General features: G+C 44.6%; 1 protein-coding gene across 7 annotated transcripts in view; it reads left to right on the forward strand.

The window, feature by feature from the left end:
- The window catches only part of SMG7 (SMG7 nonsense mediated mRNA decay factor), a 92,623-nt gene that overhangs the window by 32,919 nt on the left and 44,242 nt on the right, over positions 1-15,462 (forward strand). For all 7 annotated transcript variants that reach the window (XM_040360323.1, XM_040360324.1, XM_040360326.1 and 4 more), the window contains exons 4-6: positions 11,866-11,998; positions 12,086-12,257; positions 15,335-15,406. In XM_040360323.1, the coding sequence (XP_040216257.1) occupies positions 11,866-11,998; positions 12,086-12,257; positions 15,335-15,406 (377 nt within the window). The remainder of the gene's footprint in view (positions 1-11,865; positions 11,999-12,085; positions 12,258-15,334; positions 15,407-15,462) is intronic.

Here is a 15,462-nt window from a genome sequence, read left to right on the forward strand (position 1 = left end):
GACACAGAGAAATGAACTTCTGTCTAGAAGCTTACAGAACAGTGGCGGCTGGTGCTCAAAATTTTTGGGAGGGCGCAAACGGGGAAAAAAAAATTGCAACCACTGTGCCATCAATTGTCAACACTGTGCCATGCCATCAAACACAGCCACTGTGCCATCAATTGTCACCACTGTTCTGTGCCATCAATTCTCACCACTGTTCTGTGCCATCAATTCTCACCACTGTTCCATGCCATCAAACGCAGCCACTGTGCCATCAATTGTCGCCACTGTGCCCATTGTCGCTACTGTGCCCTTTAATTGTCGCCACTGTGCCCATTCATGCTGCTGTGCCAATTGTCCCCACTGTGCCCTTCGTCGCCGCTGTGCCCTGTAAAATGCCCGCGAGGCACTTACCTTTACTGGAGTCAGCCATCCATGTCCTCGACCCTCGATGTCTTCTCCCGCCCTCGATAACGCTTCAGCCAATCAGGTTACCGGTAGCCAGAATCGGCCAACCTGATTGGCTGAGACGCCTGTCAGTCTTCTCCAAGGAACGCACTCCCCGTGCGTTCCGAGGATAAGCTTCCGGGGACCCGAGGGCTGTACTTGGAAAGCCTATCTGATAGGCACTTCCGTACAGCCAACCAGCTGCCGTTATTCAGATGGTCGGCGCTCATGTCCGGCCATCTAAATAGAACAGCGGCAGCGGCGACAATAACCTAGATTCGTGCAATGCATGAATCTGTTATTGAACTCAGTGGCGGTGAGAGCCAGAGGGGGCAGCGCTCCAGCGCCCTCTATGGACGAACCGCCACTATTGCATAAGCATATGGATCTTGCACCAAACTCCATGTGACAAATCTTGTGGCTGGTTCTGTTTTTAAGCATAGCTCCAGCAAAAAATAACTATTTTTAAACTTTTTGGATAGCATAGGGAAGGCTTAACACCCCTGGAATGTTTGTTTTACGGTCTATGTCCCTGTTCAGAAGATTTCACCTCACTTCCTGTCCAAATGACAATTGGATTTTGAAAATGTTGGGTGGTTGTGGTAACAAGGATTGGTGATAAAGCATCAGTGGAGGCGCCTTTTCTCAGAACTCTTAAATTTCCCTTCCTAGGGGTAGATTTCCTCTCACTTCCGTTTAAAGGGGTTGTAAAGGTACAATAGAGAAAGGAGCTGTGTGTTAGTGGGTGTCCTGACTCTCCCGTAGTCCAAGGGATGGGGCGAGCACGACACTCCACACCAGGGAGAAAGCCTTGCATTACTGTGTGGAGTTACAGACAGAAGAACAGGAAGTGAGGATTTCTCAGAAGAAATAAGGACATTTAAAAGCAAAAAGGAAGGATGAGGTAAGTGAAGGAGGACTGCACTAAGGTAAACGAACCTGTTTAGGATTTTTTTTTTTCTTTACCTTTACAACCCCTTTTAAAGTAGGAGACGTAAGTCAGATGTGTGTAACTAGGGGAATGCCTGTGTATAACTTTGCTGTGCAGCCTCTTAGGCTGGCCATACATACCGTACATTTATACAATTTTCTTCTATAGATTCTCCTTTAGATTTACCAAAACCATATAATATGAGGTCAAATCTAAGCACTTGCAATTTGTGTGTAATCAGGCAGGCCCTTGTACTATACAGTTGAAGGTAAATCTAAAGGAGATTGAATAAGAAAATTGTATGGTGTATGGCCAGCTTTACTCTGTTAGCCATCGTTGTAAAGAAAATTAGGCAGCACCATGACAGCTGGAAATGTTTTTTTTTTCTGTGGGATTACATGACAGGAAGCCAGCTGTGTTTCTGAATCCTCTGTCTACTCCCTATAGCACTTTCATTTCCTTTTTATTTTATGAAGATCTTCTAAAGCTCATACCCCTAAATGTGCAGGTGTGAACCCGATTGGTTGTGGGTAACATATAAATAGTTATTTCTTAAAGTAAACCTAAAAAGTAATGGTTTCATACCTTTATGGTACCTGGGGGTTCCTCTGCTAGTCTCTGGAGCCATGTGGGCTTCAACTTAACATGTGGTGATTAGTCCCTGCCCCCTTACCACGCTGCCAGTTGAAGCTCGGACATTTGATTGCTGAATATCAGGCTTAAAGAGTAGCTCCAAACTTCTGCACTGGGTGATCTGTGCACATTGCAGGGCTTTTAACAAACTTTGTTGCAGATTCCTAACTTTTTGTTATTCTGAAAAGAAAGGTGTTTGTGTCCATGTTCAGAGTGAATCTGTATGGGAGGGGATTTAAACTATCAAATATGTAGGGCTCTCAGTAAAGTGGCAGGGTCTGTATCCCTTTAGACCTCATGCACATAGGATGTTTAAAAAACGCCAGCACTGCTACCAGGAAAAAGCAGGTTTAAAAACGTGATGTTAGCCACGTTTTTGAATAGCGTTTATGGGCTTTTCTTTCACGGGTTTATGATGTTTTTTTTGTCATTTTGCAGTTTTACAGCTCAACAGCCTCTGCTCCTGGACGCACAGGGCGATATTTTTTTTTCTCTCTCCCCCCTACTGCCCCTAAAACGCTTATGCCTCCAAACTCCTCAAAAAGTTTGTGTGCATGGGCGCATAGTTAACATTTGGGGGGGGGGGGGGGGGGCGTTTTAAAGGCAATACGTTTTTAAAAGGCTAAAAATAAAACCTACCGTATATACTCGAGTATAAGCCGATTTTTTTCAGCACAATTTTTTTGCCCCCTTCGGCTTATACTCGAGTCACCTTTTTGCGCCTGATCTCCCGGACTTTGGGGACCCAGTACCGGCCGGCCGTAGGTCCCCCTGGACCCCAAACTTGGCACATATGTAGCCTCACTCTTCCTCCTACAAGTGTGCAAAGTTTGTTGTCCGGGGGATCTACGGCTAGGGGGCACAGATTTTTCAAAGCCGGGCTCCCCTTCCATAGACTTCCATGTTAAACATCAGTCTAGTCATGGGCACAGTAAGGCATGGACACCCTAGGCTTATACTCGAGTCAATACGTTTTCCCATTTTTTTTGTGGTAAAATTTGGTGCCTCGGCTTATATTCGGGTCGGCTTATACTTGAGTATATACGGTATGTGTCTCACGGCCAAAGTAAAAAAAAAAAGCTATAAGAAAAGATTTTAAAAAAATGAACACTATCATCGTTTTAAATGTTGCAAAAAATATAACAGAATATGTAAAAAGGAAATCAAGGACACACAAATTCAAAACTAATGACAGATTTCAAGAGTTAGTAGGACAAATCCACAAAAAAATCTTCAAATATAGTAAAGAGGTCAGGTCTGGGCATGTAGGCCTTTTACAAAATAATCTAGAGTGGGTGACTGGGGACAAATAAAAGGCAACTTTATTAAATACTTTCTTCAGCTCTATGTTTACAAAGGAGCATGGGGGAGCTCATGTGTTTAATGGGGATGATATTGACACAGCCCCAAATGATCCACAATGGCTCAAAATTCAGAGTGAATGAGAAGATCGCTGCTTGATGAGCCTGTGTCTGTGGAGCCAGCCCATCCAGCGGTCTTCTCATTCACTCTGAAGCACAGATGTGTCCCTCGCTAAGGCTCTCTATTGGAGGAACTGTTTGATGCTGTTTATTCACTTGTGAGTGTATTGATTTTATTCTTTTATATCCAATAAAATCTGTTATTGCACCATGAGCCTGTGTGCTTGTATTCCCTTTGTGGATTCATGAAAGACAGAAGTTGTCAAACAAACCTGATTTCTTTATCGTACATCACGGGACACAGAGCGGCATATTCATTACTATATGGGTTATATGGAGTACCTTCAGGTGTTGACACTGGCAATCTCAAACAGGAAATGCCCCTCCCTATATAACCCCCTCCCATAGGAGGAGTACCTCAGTTTTTACGCCAGTGTCTTAGGTGTTAGTCATGGTTTAGCTTGCCTCCGCATCCTTGGGATTAGGTGAGCTACCGGTTCTGTCCAAAAAAGCCTCAGCGCTAAAGTGGTCAGTAACCGGACCCCAAACCCTTGGGGTATAGCCCATAATGCTTTTCTTTTTAGAGAGCTGGACCCTGGGCCCAGAACTTAGAAAACCTTTGGGTGCCTAATGTTTCTGTTGCCAGGGTGCTATATGGGCCCAGGACAGTGGATCCTTCATAGGAACCCAGGGCCTGAAGGTCTAGACATCCCCACCGAGATGGGGGAAGATTGGGCCTCTTGCTTGGCAAAGTCCTGCGGCATGGAGCAGGTAAGTGAGGGGAAAACTTGCGGAACTTGGTTCTTAGCAGGTTTTTTTCTGGGGGGTCACAGGGGACATGCCTAAAGTTATGCACTGCATCTGGCAAACTAGTCAAATATCATAAAGATAGGATGGCTCTATATGTATTATTCCCCATAAGATGTGACCTCCCTTGTAGTGTTGGAAAAGCATTGAGTGGGGCCTGTGTGATATAAAAGTATATGTGTGTGTCAGAGAGCTGTGCTTACCTGCAAGCCTCCAGGCGATGCTCCATTCAGTCTTCCTCCTCAGAGCCTGCAAAGCAGGCAAAACGCTGACCTCCTCGTGGTTCCAGGCTGCAGGCTGCAGTTTGCTGGAGCAGAGAGGTCCCTTCCTCCCAAACCCCCCCCCCCTGTCGGGAGGGGCATTTCCTGTTTGAGATTGCTGGGGGGGGAAGGGCGGGTCAGTGGCTTAAGGAAGGGGCGGCCCTTCCTTGTTTGTTCCATACAGCTCATCAATACTTTGGAACGGGGGAGGAAAGACCAGAGCGGCAGCACGGGGCGCCGAGGACACACAGTGGCCAGAAAGGATATTGCAGTCTTCAGAAGACTGTTTTTCAAGCCTAGAAATAGGCTGTTTCTTTTCCATCTCATAGTTTTTCTTTGCAATACTACTCAGGGGGACAGAATGTTTTTTCTTTCCTGGATTTGAAACAAAAACGAAAAAAAAAAGAAAAAAGAAAAAAAAAAAAAAGTCATCTAGGGGAGAGGAAGCATTTTTTATCCCCCAAACAGGTGTTTGGGCAATTAACTTTTATAGTTCCAAATACCAATAGGTAGCAGGTGTACCTCGGTATTGTACCATGACATCCGGAGAGTCTAAGGTCTCGGACAAAGTTATGCCGCTGCTTTCCCCACAGGGAGCCTTGGGGCCATCGGGATCTGGGGCTGGAGCTGGCGCGGGTCAGTCCAACCCTAAGATGGTCACGGACGAGGTATTACTCACCTCTTTAAGAGAGATGGAGAAAAGAATGGGAAAAATGATAGCCACAGCTATGCGGGGCAGTAAACGGATTAGATCTCCGTCGCCCGAGCGCAGACCCTCAGAAGAGGAGGTCCTTTCCTCAGGGGAATTGGACGACCTCTTGGACAAGGACCAAGTAGGTTCAGGGATCGAAGATCCGGATACAGAGGAGTCTGGAGCAGTCTCCCAAGGGGAGAGTTGGTGGACTCAAGCCTTAACGGACTTGGTCCATAATGCATTCAACTTGCCAGTACCAGATCTCCAGGTATCTACGGTTTCAGCTTTGGGCTCACTGAGGGCGCCTCAAAGCAATGCAGTATTTCCGATCCACCCTCTACTAGAGGGAGTTTTGTTCCAAGATTGGAACAAGCCAGAAAAATCTTCTTACCACCTAAAAGATTCTCTGCCCTATATCCTATGGAAGATAAATTTTCCAAGAAATGGGCTACTCCTGCAGTGGACGCAGCCATCTCATGTATTAACAAATCATTAACATGCCCTGTAGAAAACATACAGGTATTCAAGGATCCAGTTGATAAACGCTTGGAAGCACTACTTAAGAACTCCTTCACTACTGCAGGGGCAGTAGTACAGCCAGCTGTGGCTGCGATTGGGGTTGCTCAAGCATTATCGGATCAGGTTAAGCAGATGCTTAAACTTATTCCTGCCCAGCAGGCAGAAGAATTTTTGGATGTCCCTAGGGCCATATGTTTTACAGTAGACGCAATTAAGGATTCTATCCAGCAAGCGTCACGTTTATCGTTATCCCTTATCCATATGAGAAGACTCTTATGGTTAAAAAGCTGGGAGGCCGAGCCCCCATGCAAGAAGCTCCTGGTAGGGTTCCCCTTCCATGGAGGACGACTCTTCGGAGAAGACCTAGATAAATACATTCAAACCATTTCAAATGGCAAAAGTACTCTCTTGCCAACTAAGAGGAAGTTTCAGGGGCCTGCGTTTAAACGACAGTACTCCCCTGGGCAGGGGCCCTCTAATGCCAAACAGTATCGACGGCCTCCTGCGAAAGCAAACTTCGGCTTCAACAGCAAATCACAAGGACAGGCTGCTAGAGGCAGAAAGCAGTGGGTTCGCAAACCAGCAAACCCAGCCCCCAAGCCGACCTTATGAAGGGGCGCCCCCACCCACGAAGGTGGGGGGAAGGCTGCGACTCTTTTCAGAGGTTTGGGAAGCCAGCATTCCCGACGAGTGGGTACGGTCTTCCGTGGCCACGGGCTACAAATTAGATTTCCTAAGGTTTCCTCCTCTTCATTTCCAGGAGTCGAGGATTCCAAACGATCCGGAGAAAGGAGCCGCATTAATGTCGGCATTAAATCATCTACTTTCCCAGGAAGTAATAGTAGAGGTACCAGTCCTGGAACAGGGGCTAGGTTTCTACTCCAACCTATTCATCATCCCGAAGTCCAATGGAGATGTCAGGCCAATTTTGGACCTAAAGATGGTAAATACATACCTAAAGATCCGCTCATTTCGGATGGAAACCGTGCGGTCAGCAGCTACCACACTCCAAAAGGACGACTTCATGGCGTCCATAGACATAAAGGATGCCTACCTTCATCTTCCAATTTATCAGCCACATCAAAGATATCTACGCTTCATGGTGGCTTCGCGTCACTTCCAATTCGTGGCGCTTCCCTTCGGGTTGGCTACGGCCCCCCGGGTGTTCACGAAGGTCCTAGCTCCAATCCTAGCCAAACTAAGGATCCAAGGGGTCACGATCCTAGCATACCTGGACGACCTCCTAGTCATAGATCACTCGTCTCCCGGCTTGGAGCGAGCAGTGGCCCTCACGGTCCAATACCTCGAAGTTCGGCTGGGTCCTAAATCGAGAAAAGTCAGCTTTCCTGCCCACAAGGCAGTTGGAATATCTCGGCATGAGATTAGACACAGAACAACAAAGAGTGTTTCTACCTCTGAGGAAGGTCAAAGCCATCAAGGAATTAATCCTACTGGTTCTAAGCAAGAAGGAACCGACTATTTGCCTATGTATGAGATTACTAGGCAAGATGGTGGCCACATTCGAGGCGGTACCATACGCCCAGAGCCACACTCGCATCCTGCAGGCAGCCATCCTGTCAGCATGGAGCAGAAGGCCACAGGCCTTGGATATCCCGTTGCCACTCTCATCAAGAGTCCGACAAAGTCTGTGTTGGTGGTTAGACCCTCAGAATCTACTGAAGGGGAAGTCTTTCAGCCTAGTGGCTTGGAAGATAGTGACCACAGACGCCAGCCTGACGGGCTGGGGAGCAATTTTGGATGGTTGCACTCGCCAAGGTACTTGGGCAACGCCAGAGAAGCAGTTGCCCATCAACATCTTGGAGCTCAGAGCTGCTCGACTAGCCCTCAGGGCTTGGACGTCAAAATTGCAGGGGTTCCTGGTGAGAATTCAATCAGACAATGCCACGGCCGTGGCATACATAAATCACCAAGGGGGAACCAGGAGTCAAGCCGCTCAGAGAGAGGTGAGCTTGATTCTCCTATGGGCAGAGGCTCATGTGCCCTGCATATCGGCAATATTCATTCCAGGAGTGGACAACTTTCAGGCGGACTTCTTAAGCCGCCAGACTCTTTTGCCGGGGGAATGGTCTCTGCATCCACAAATCTTTCAAGCACTCTGCCAAAGATGGGGAGTGCCGGACGTGGATATCATGGCATCGAGACTCAACAAGAAGCTAGACAGGTTCATGTCCCGCTCAAGGGATCCGATGGCCTGCGGAACCGATGCGTTGGTTTGCCCTTGGCATCAGTTCAAACTTCTTTATGCGTTTCCCCTGCTCCAGTTACTACCCCGCCTGCGGCGCAGGATCCGGGTGGAGCACATACCAGTCATCCTGGTAGCTCCAGCATGGCCCAGAAGGGCATGGTACTCACTAATCTTAAAGATGGTAGTGGGAGACCCTTGGACTCTTCCTCTACGGCCAGACCTGCTATCGCAAGGTCCGATCCTCCACCCTGCCTTACGGCATCTAAATTTGACGGCCTGGAAGCTGAATCCCTGATTCTCAGGGGTAGAGGTCTGTCTCAGAAAGTAATCTCTACCCTAATCAGAGCCAGGAAACCGGTCTCTAGGGTGATTTATTACAGGGTCTGGAAGGCCTATGTAGGCTGGTGCGAGTCCAAGCGATGGCTTTCTCGCAAATTTACCATCGATAGAGTATTAAGTTTTCTCCAGCTAGGAGTGGATAAAGGATTGGCATTAAGCATAATCAAAGGACAGATTTCTGCTCTGTCAGTGTGGTTTCAGCGGCCGCTGGCCACCCACTCGCTGGTTAAGACCTTCCTTCAAGGGGTCTTACGTATTAAACCTCCAGTTAAATCCCCGCTTTGCCCGTGGGATTTAAACCTTGTTCTGTCAAGTTTACAGAAACAACCGTTTGAGCCGTTGGCTGAAATTCCTTTGGTTTTACTGACAAGAAAGTTAGTATTTTTGGTCGCCATAGTTTCCGCAAGAAGAGTATCGGAACTGGCGGCCTTATCCTGTAAGGAACCATATCTTATTTTTCATAAGGACAGGGTCGTTCTCCGCCCTCATCCTTCCTTCCTACCGAAGGTTGTATCCAGTTTTCATTTGAACCAGGATTTGGTATTACCATCCTTCTTCCCTAAACCTACTTCCAGAAAGGAAGGGTTGCTGCATACCTTGGATATCGTCAGGGCCATGAAGGCCTATCTTAAAGCTACAAAGAAGATCCGGAAAACAGATGTGCTGTTCGTATTACCGGATGGGCCCAAGAAGGGGCAGGCAGCTGCAAAGTCCACCATTTCTAGGTGGATTAAGCAATTAATCACTCAGGCCTACGGCTTGAAAGGGTTGCCTCCTCCAGTATCATTAAAGGCTCATTCTACTAGGGCCATGGGCGCCTCCTGGGCAGCACACCACCAGATCTCTATGGCTCAAGTTTGCAAGGCGGCAACCTGGTCTTCTGTCCACACGTTTACAAAGTTCTACCAGTTGGACGTAAGAAGGAAGTCTGATACAGCCTTTGGGCAGGCAGTGCTGCAGGCTGCAGTTTGAGACCCTCGGAATCCGGGGGCTCCTCTTTTTTGAGTTAAATTTAAGATTATTTTTCTCAACTAAGTTGGATTTATTATGATTTGAGTATTTCTCTAAATTAAATCCTTTTGTCTTGGAGATGTTCTCCCTCCCCTCATTGTGAGCATTGCTTTGGGACATCCCATATAGTAATGAATATGCCGCTCTGTGTCCCGTGATGTACGATAAAGAAAAAGGGATTTTTAATACAGCTTACCTGTAAAATCCTTTTCTTGGAGTACATCACGGGACACAGAGCTCCCACCCCTCTTTTTGGGGACCATTTTGGGAGGCATACTGCTTGCTACAAAACTGAGGTACCCCTCCTATGGGAGGGGGTTATATAGGGAGGGGCATTTCCTGTTTGAGATTGCCAGTGTCAACACCTGAAGGTACTCCATATAACCCATATAGTAATGAATATGCCGCTCTGTGTCCCGTGATGTACTCCAAGAAAAGGATTTTACAGGTAAGCTGTATTAAAAATCCCTTTTTTCTTTTTACGAAGAGGTATGTAAAACATTGGACAGAGGGGAGGATGTGGTATACTTGGATTTTGCAAAAGTGTTTGACACAGTTCCCCACACACTGCTCATGTGTAGGGTAAAATATACAGGCTTGGAAAGATCAGTTTGTAAATGGATATAAAACTGGCCAACAGTCCGAATTCAGAGAATAATGGTTACTGTTTCTTATTCTAAATGGTCTAAGGTAATCTGTGGTGTACCCCAATGTTCAGTGCTGGAACCCTTACTTTTTAATATCTTTATAAATTATATAGGGTCTGGGATTAAAAGTACCATTTTAGTCTTTGCAGATGACACCAAGCTATGCAGTGGAACGAAAATAATTGGTTCCACATTAACTTCTGTGGTATGCAATACCACATGTGATCAGAGGTGGGGGGGCGCCGGAGAGACTCAGGAAATACTCGGACCATTCGGCTGCAATCCGAAACCCTCAAACGGTGTATTTCCGAGTTTCCGAATGGCTCTGATCTCGGCTCTGGCACCCCCCAACCTCTGGCCAAATGCGGTACTGCGCACCGCAGAGGCTTGACTCCTGCTCGTTTTGCAAGACACTTGTAAACCAACTCAGGATTTTGTTTTTAATAATTGCTCGTATTGTGAAACACTCGTTAACCGCGTTACTTGCAATCCGAGGTTCTACTGTACATCAAAATCCAACACACTCTTTGTGCAAACAAATATCCACTTTCAGTGCAGAAGTCCATCCCAGGATGTAAGGCAGGGGTTATCTTGGCTGTGATGTCATCACCCCAGGCCAGTAATCTGTTTGGCTAGAGGAAGCGCTCAAGTGCATATTGGAACCACAAGAAGGAGTTGTGATACTGTGATACTATGGAAAATGAATATATACTGTATGAGCCATTCTTTTTATTATTTTATATGTGAGTTTTTGTTTTTATTCTAACTTGTTTTGAATGAATACAGAGAGCTCTGTTTGATCTGTTGAGGGTATTGCCAGTTGGAGTTTTGTAACATCAAAAGTGTTTAGGGCCCATTGACCCTTTCTTTTCTGGAGCTGTTTGCTATGTTGTTGCCCATCCCTTAGTTTATTGCTTAGACATTTCATGGTCTATGACCTGCTATCCTGTACTACACGATTAAGGTAATGGGACTTTTGACCTGACAGTAAATTCCATATCCTGGAGTACAATTCAGGATACAAACAGACTTTGGGGGGCACAGCCTCAAAATGCATTTACATTCAAGATGGTTCTGCTATAAGACTGCAAACAGAACAAAATAGATTACAGCGCACACATACAAAAATGACATTTAAATCCTGCAAGGCTTTTTAAAACACCTGAACATATTCAAAAATATGGGGATTTAGTTGCACCATATGGCCATATAGTGCTAAGCCCACTACTGCGTCAAAGTACCCAGTTTTATAAGTGGGTGCAACACTATTCATAGAATGAAAGATCCTGCATGTCAACCATGGGAGACAAACTTCTCTTTGTCGGAGTACAGTGCAGGATATGGGTCCCTACTGTTTCTTCTTATTGCTTGCTACAAAACTGTATTCCCACGGCATGTGCTGAGTCAATTGTGGGTGTACTTGGGCTATTTCCATCAAAATGTTTGCTAGTGTCAAATCATCTGAAGGTGGTGCCATATAAACCACAGTCTGACTTGTTGTCTTGTCTCCTCTACTGTACTACAAGATGCAGAATTTACTGGCAAGTCAAAATGTATGGCATGTAAATAGTACAAGTGTTCAGTCTGTATTGTTCAAGGGATAAAAGGTATGGCGATGTGAATGGATTTTTATTACTAAGGTGCAAAAATTACCATCAAGGGTGCAAGAATGTCACAACAAGATCTGATGGTTCCCATGAGTTAATACAGTTGACCCTTTTGCCACAAATGTTGTAAAAATTTGCTGGGGTAACCTTTTGCCTTATAAGTTATCCTATAAAGAAGCAAAACCTTGTTGCCTAGCCACTTCTAAACAGTAATATCTAAAGACTTACAAATGTTTAGCGTTCATTTGTGCATATATAATTTTAATGTTTTGTTGATTTGAGTTACACTACAGAACATCATTTTGTATCGTTATTCACTTTTGGTTCATTGCAAATCTACAACTCTATATTCTGCCCACAGTTGGAATCATGCCTTCAAAAATCAGATCACAACACTGCAAGGACAGGCCAAAAACCGAGCTAACCCAAACCGTAGCGAGGTGCAGGCCAATCTTTCACTGTTCCTGGAGGCAGCTAGTGGATTTTATACACAGGTAAGCTGTAAACTCTGCATTTAGATCACCCTTTTTACCCTTGTAAATTATATGGATGTCTTACTTGCACATTCTCTTCTCTTAAAGCTTTTGCAGGAGTTATGCACTGTGTTTAATGTAGATTTGCCATGCCGTGTCAAGTCCTCCCAGCTAGGGATCATCAGCAATAAGCAGATGCACTGTGGGACGGTGGTGAAGCCTCAGTCCAGTTCTTGCGCTTATATTTGCCAGCACTGCCTGGTACACCTTGGAGACATTGGTAAGACTTTCAGCAAATGGGTCATAAGTGGGTATTTTTAGACACTCCGAATTGCCATGCAAATTCATATTTTCAGTAATATTTACTCTACAATTTTTTTGTTTATATTCATTTATCTTGTTTTCCGCCCACTTTGTGGTACATCATCTTGTTCTAGCCTATTGGTTAGTCCAGGTTTTGAAAATATACTGTACTGATCATCCAAGGCACCAAACAAGTGTATGTGTATCTACTTAGAATTTGCCAGCAGTTCATATTGCAGCTCACTGCTTCATCAGCTCAGTTTGCATGCAAAACAGTTTGTTTATTTTTTGCTGCTGTTTCTGGCTCATCTTAAACACATGTCTACTGGGGCAATTCTTGAAATCTTCATTGTTTGCAAAAAAATACTGTATATTTTCTGAAAGAATGTTGGCATCATAGAAGCTCAGATCACTTTTATTGGAAAACTCTTTGCCATTTCTTAAAGCTGACATCAAGCTTTACAGCTGCAACAGCTGTGAGCTTGATTTAACCACTTACCTCCCATGCTGTTTATAAATGCACCTTGGTAGACAGATGGATAAAGATGGATTTGCTTAGGGAAGCTATGTAGACTGACCTTGCTCAACGACCGTTCTGAAAATGAGTCGTTTCAATTCTTTTGCGTTTGAGAACTGTCATAAGCATGTACCATTTAGATTTCAGTCCTCACTTTCTACACGCTTATCCCAGCTTAGTGACCCAATCTATTGAAGTCAGGCTTTTTTTGTAATATTGTTTTTCATTCAATAGCAGTCCATCACAGTACCTCTCTTTGACCACAAAATGTTTTCAATCTGCTGGGTTGAATGATACCCAGTGTTGCTCATTCCAGAAGATTGAGGAAAAATTGTAAGTGCAGGAGATCATGGCTCAGCCTCCTGAGCATGGCACCCCTTTCTCAGTGTGTTGACAGAAAGTGGCACTTACAGTTGTGCTCATAGGTTTACATGGTTTATGATTTCTTGGCCATTTTTCAGAGAATATGAATAACACAAACATTTTCCACTCATGGTTAGTGTTTGGCTGAAGCCAATTATTATCCATCAACTGTGTTTACTCTTTTTAAATCATAATGACAACAGAAACCAAATTAACCTAATCAAAAGTTTACATACCCTGGTGATTTTGGCCCGATAACATGCACACAAGATGAAACAACGTTTTTTGAATGGCTATTAATCATCCTCACCTGTCATCTGTTTGCTTGTAATTAGAATGTGTATAAAGGGTAAATGAGTTTCTGGAGCCTTGCATCTTTCATCCAGTGCTACACTGACGTTTCTGGATTTGGAGTCATGAGGAAAGCAAAAGAACCATCACAGGATCTGCAGGAAAAGGGAGTTGAACTGTATAAAACAGGAAAGGAATATAAAAAGATATCCAAAGAAGAAGTGGAAAATTAGGGGTTCTGTTGAAACCAAACAACGCTTGGTTAGACCAACTAAGGTTTCAGCCATAACTGCCAGGAAAATTTGTTTGGAATGCAAAGAAAACCCCACAAATAACTTCAGATGTGGTGTGGCTGTTTCAAGATGCACAATAAGGAGGCACTTGAAGAAATATGGGCTGCATGGTCGAGTCGCCAGAAGGAAGCCATTACAACGCAAGTGCCACATAGTATCCCGCTTACAATACGCCAAACGGCACAGACAAGCCTCAAACCTTCTGGCACAAAGTAATTTGAAATGATGAGACCAAAATTTAGCTTTTTGGCCACAACCATAAATGCTACATTTGGAGAAGAGTCAACAAGGCCTATGATGGAAGGTGTAAACCATTCCTACTGTGAAACACGGAGGTGGATCGCTGATGTTTTGGGAATGTGTGATCTACAAAGGTACAGGAAATTTTGGTCAAAAGTGATGGCAAGATCAATGCAGTATGTTATCAAAAAATACTGGAGGAACATTTGCATTCATCAGCCTGGAAACTGTGTATGGGATGTACTTGGACATTCCAACATGACAATGATCCAAAACACAAGGCCAAGTCGACCTGTCATTTGCTACAGCAGAATAAAGTGAAGGTTCTGGAGTGGCCATCTCAATCTACTGACCTCAATATCATTGAACCACTCTGGGGAACATTGAGTCCATGCAAGACAGCCCAAGAATTTACAGGAATTGGAGGCTTTTTGCCAAGAGGAATGGGCAGCTTTACCATCTGAGAAGATAAAGCGCCTCACCCACAAATGCCACAAAAGACTTCAAGCTGTCATTGATGTTAAAGGGGGCAATACACGATATTAAGAACTGGGATATGTGAACTTTTGATCAGGGTCATTTGGGTAGTTTCTGTTGTGATTTCGATTTAAAAAGAGTAATCGCAGTTGATTGATGAAAAATGGCTTCAGCCAAACACCAACCATGAGTGACAGAAGTTTGTGTTTTTATCATTCATATTCTCTGAAAAATGGCCAAGAAAACATAAAAGTCTGTCAGGGTATGTAAACTTATGAGCACAACTGTATGTCATATCTGCTGCGCTCTGCATCATCCAAGATGGCCCACCACCAGGTGAAGACAGACAAAGGCCCAACTATCACGTGGCTATCCAGAAAAAAACTAAACTTTTGGGGAAGGGGAGCTAGCCTGGAGCCCAATGCTGGGCTTTAAAGGTACTGGTTTTAGGATTGTTCTCCTAAACTAGCCCTCAATATCTAGTACAGGCGTGTCGAACTCAAATTAGACGGCTGGTCTGAATTGGATAGGATACATTTTCATAGGGCCAAATGTTAATTAAAAGATGTACTTCATGCCAGAAGATATTGGCACTTTTCTAAATAATATAGTAAAAATTGCAACACATTTCCCAGAGAAAGGGACCATAAGACCTTTCCTGCAGTATTTCGATGAAAAATGATGTAAGAAAGCAAAACCTGTGTCAATGGACGAACCTTTAGGGCTTTGTTTAGTTAAAATTATAAAACCAGAGAGGGGGCAGAGAGGATTGGGGGACCGCATGCAGCTGTGAAAACTCCAGTTTGACGTGCCAATTTAAGATTTGTATCAAATTTTGTCTGAAGTAAAATTTGAATATGTTTTATTTTCCAGCTCGCTATAGGAACCAGACAAGCCAGGCTGAATCATATTATAGACATGCTGCTCAACTTGTCCCCTCCAATGGTGAGTAGAGAATCATCGCTTGATTTTGGCTCTTTCAATCGTTTCAAACGATCCTT

The sequence above is a fragment of the Rana temporaria genome, chromosome 7 (genome assembly GCF_905171775.1).
Source record: "Rana temporaria chromosome 7, aRanTem1.1, whole genome shotgun sequence".
In the NCBI taxonomy this organism is placed as follows: Eukaryota; Metazoa; Chordata; class Amphibia; order Anura; family Ranidae; genus Rana; species Rana temporaria.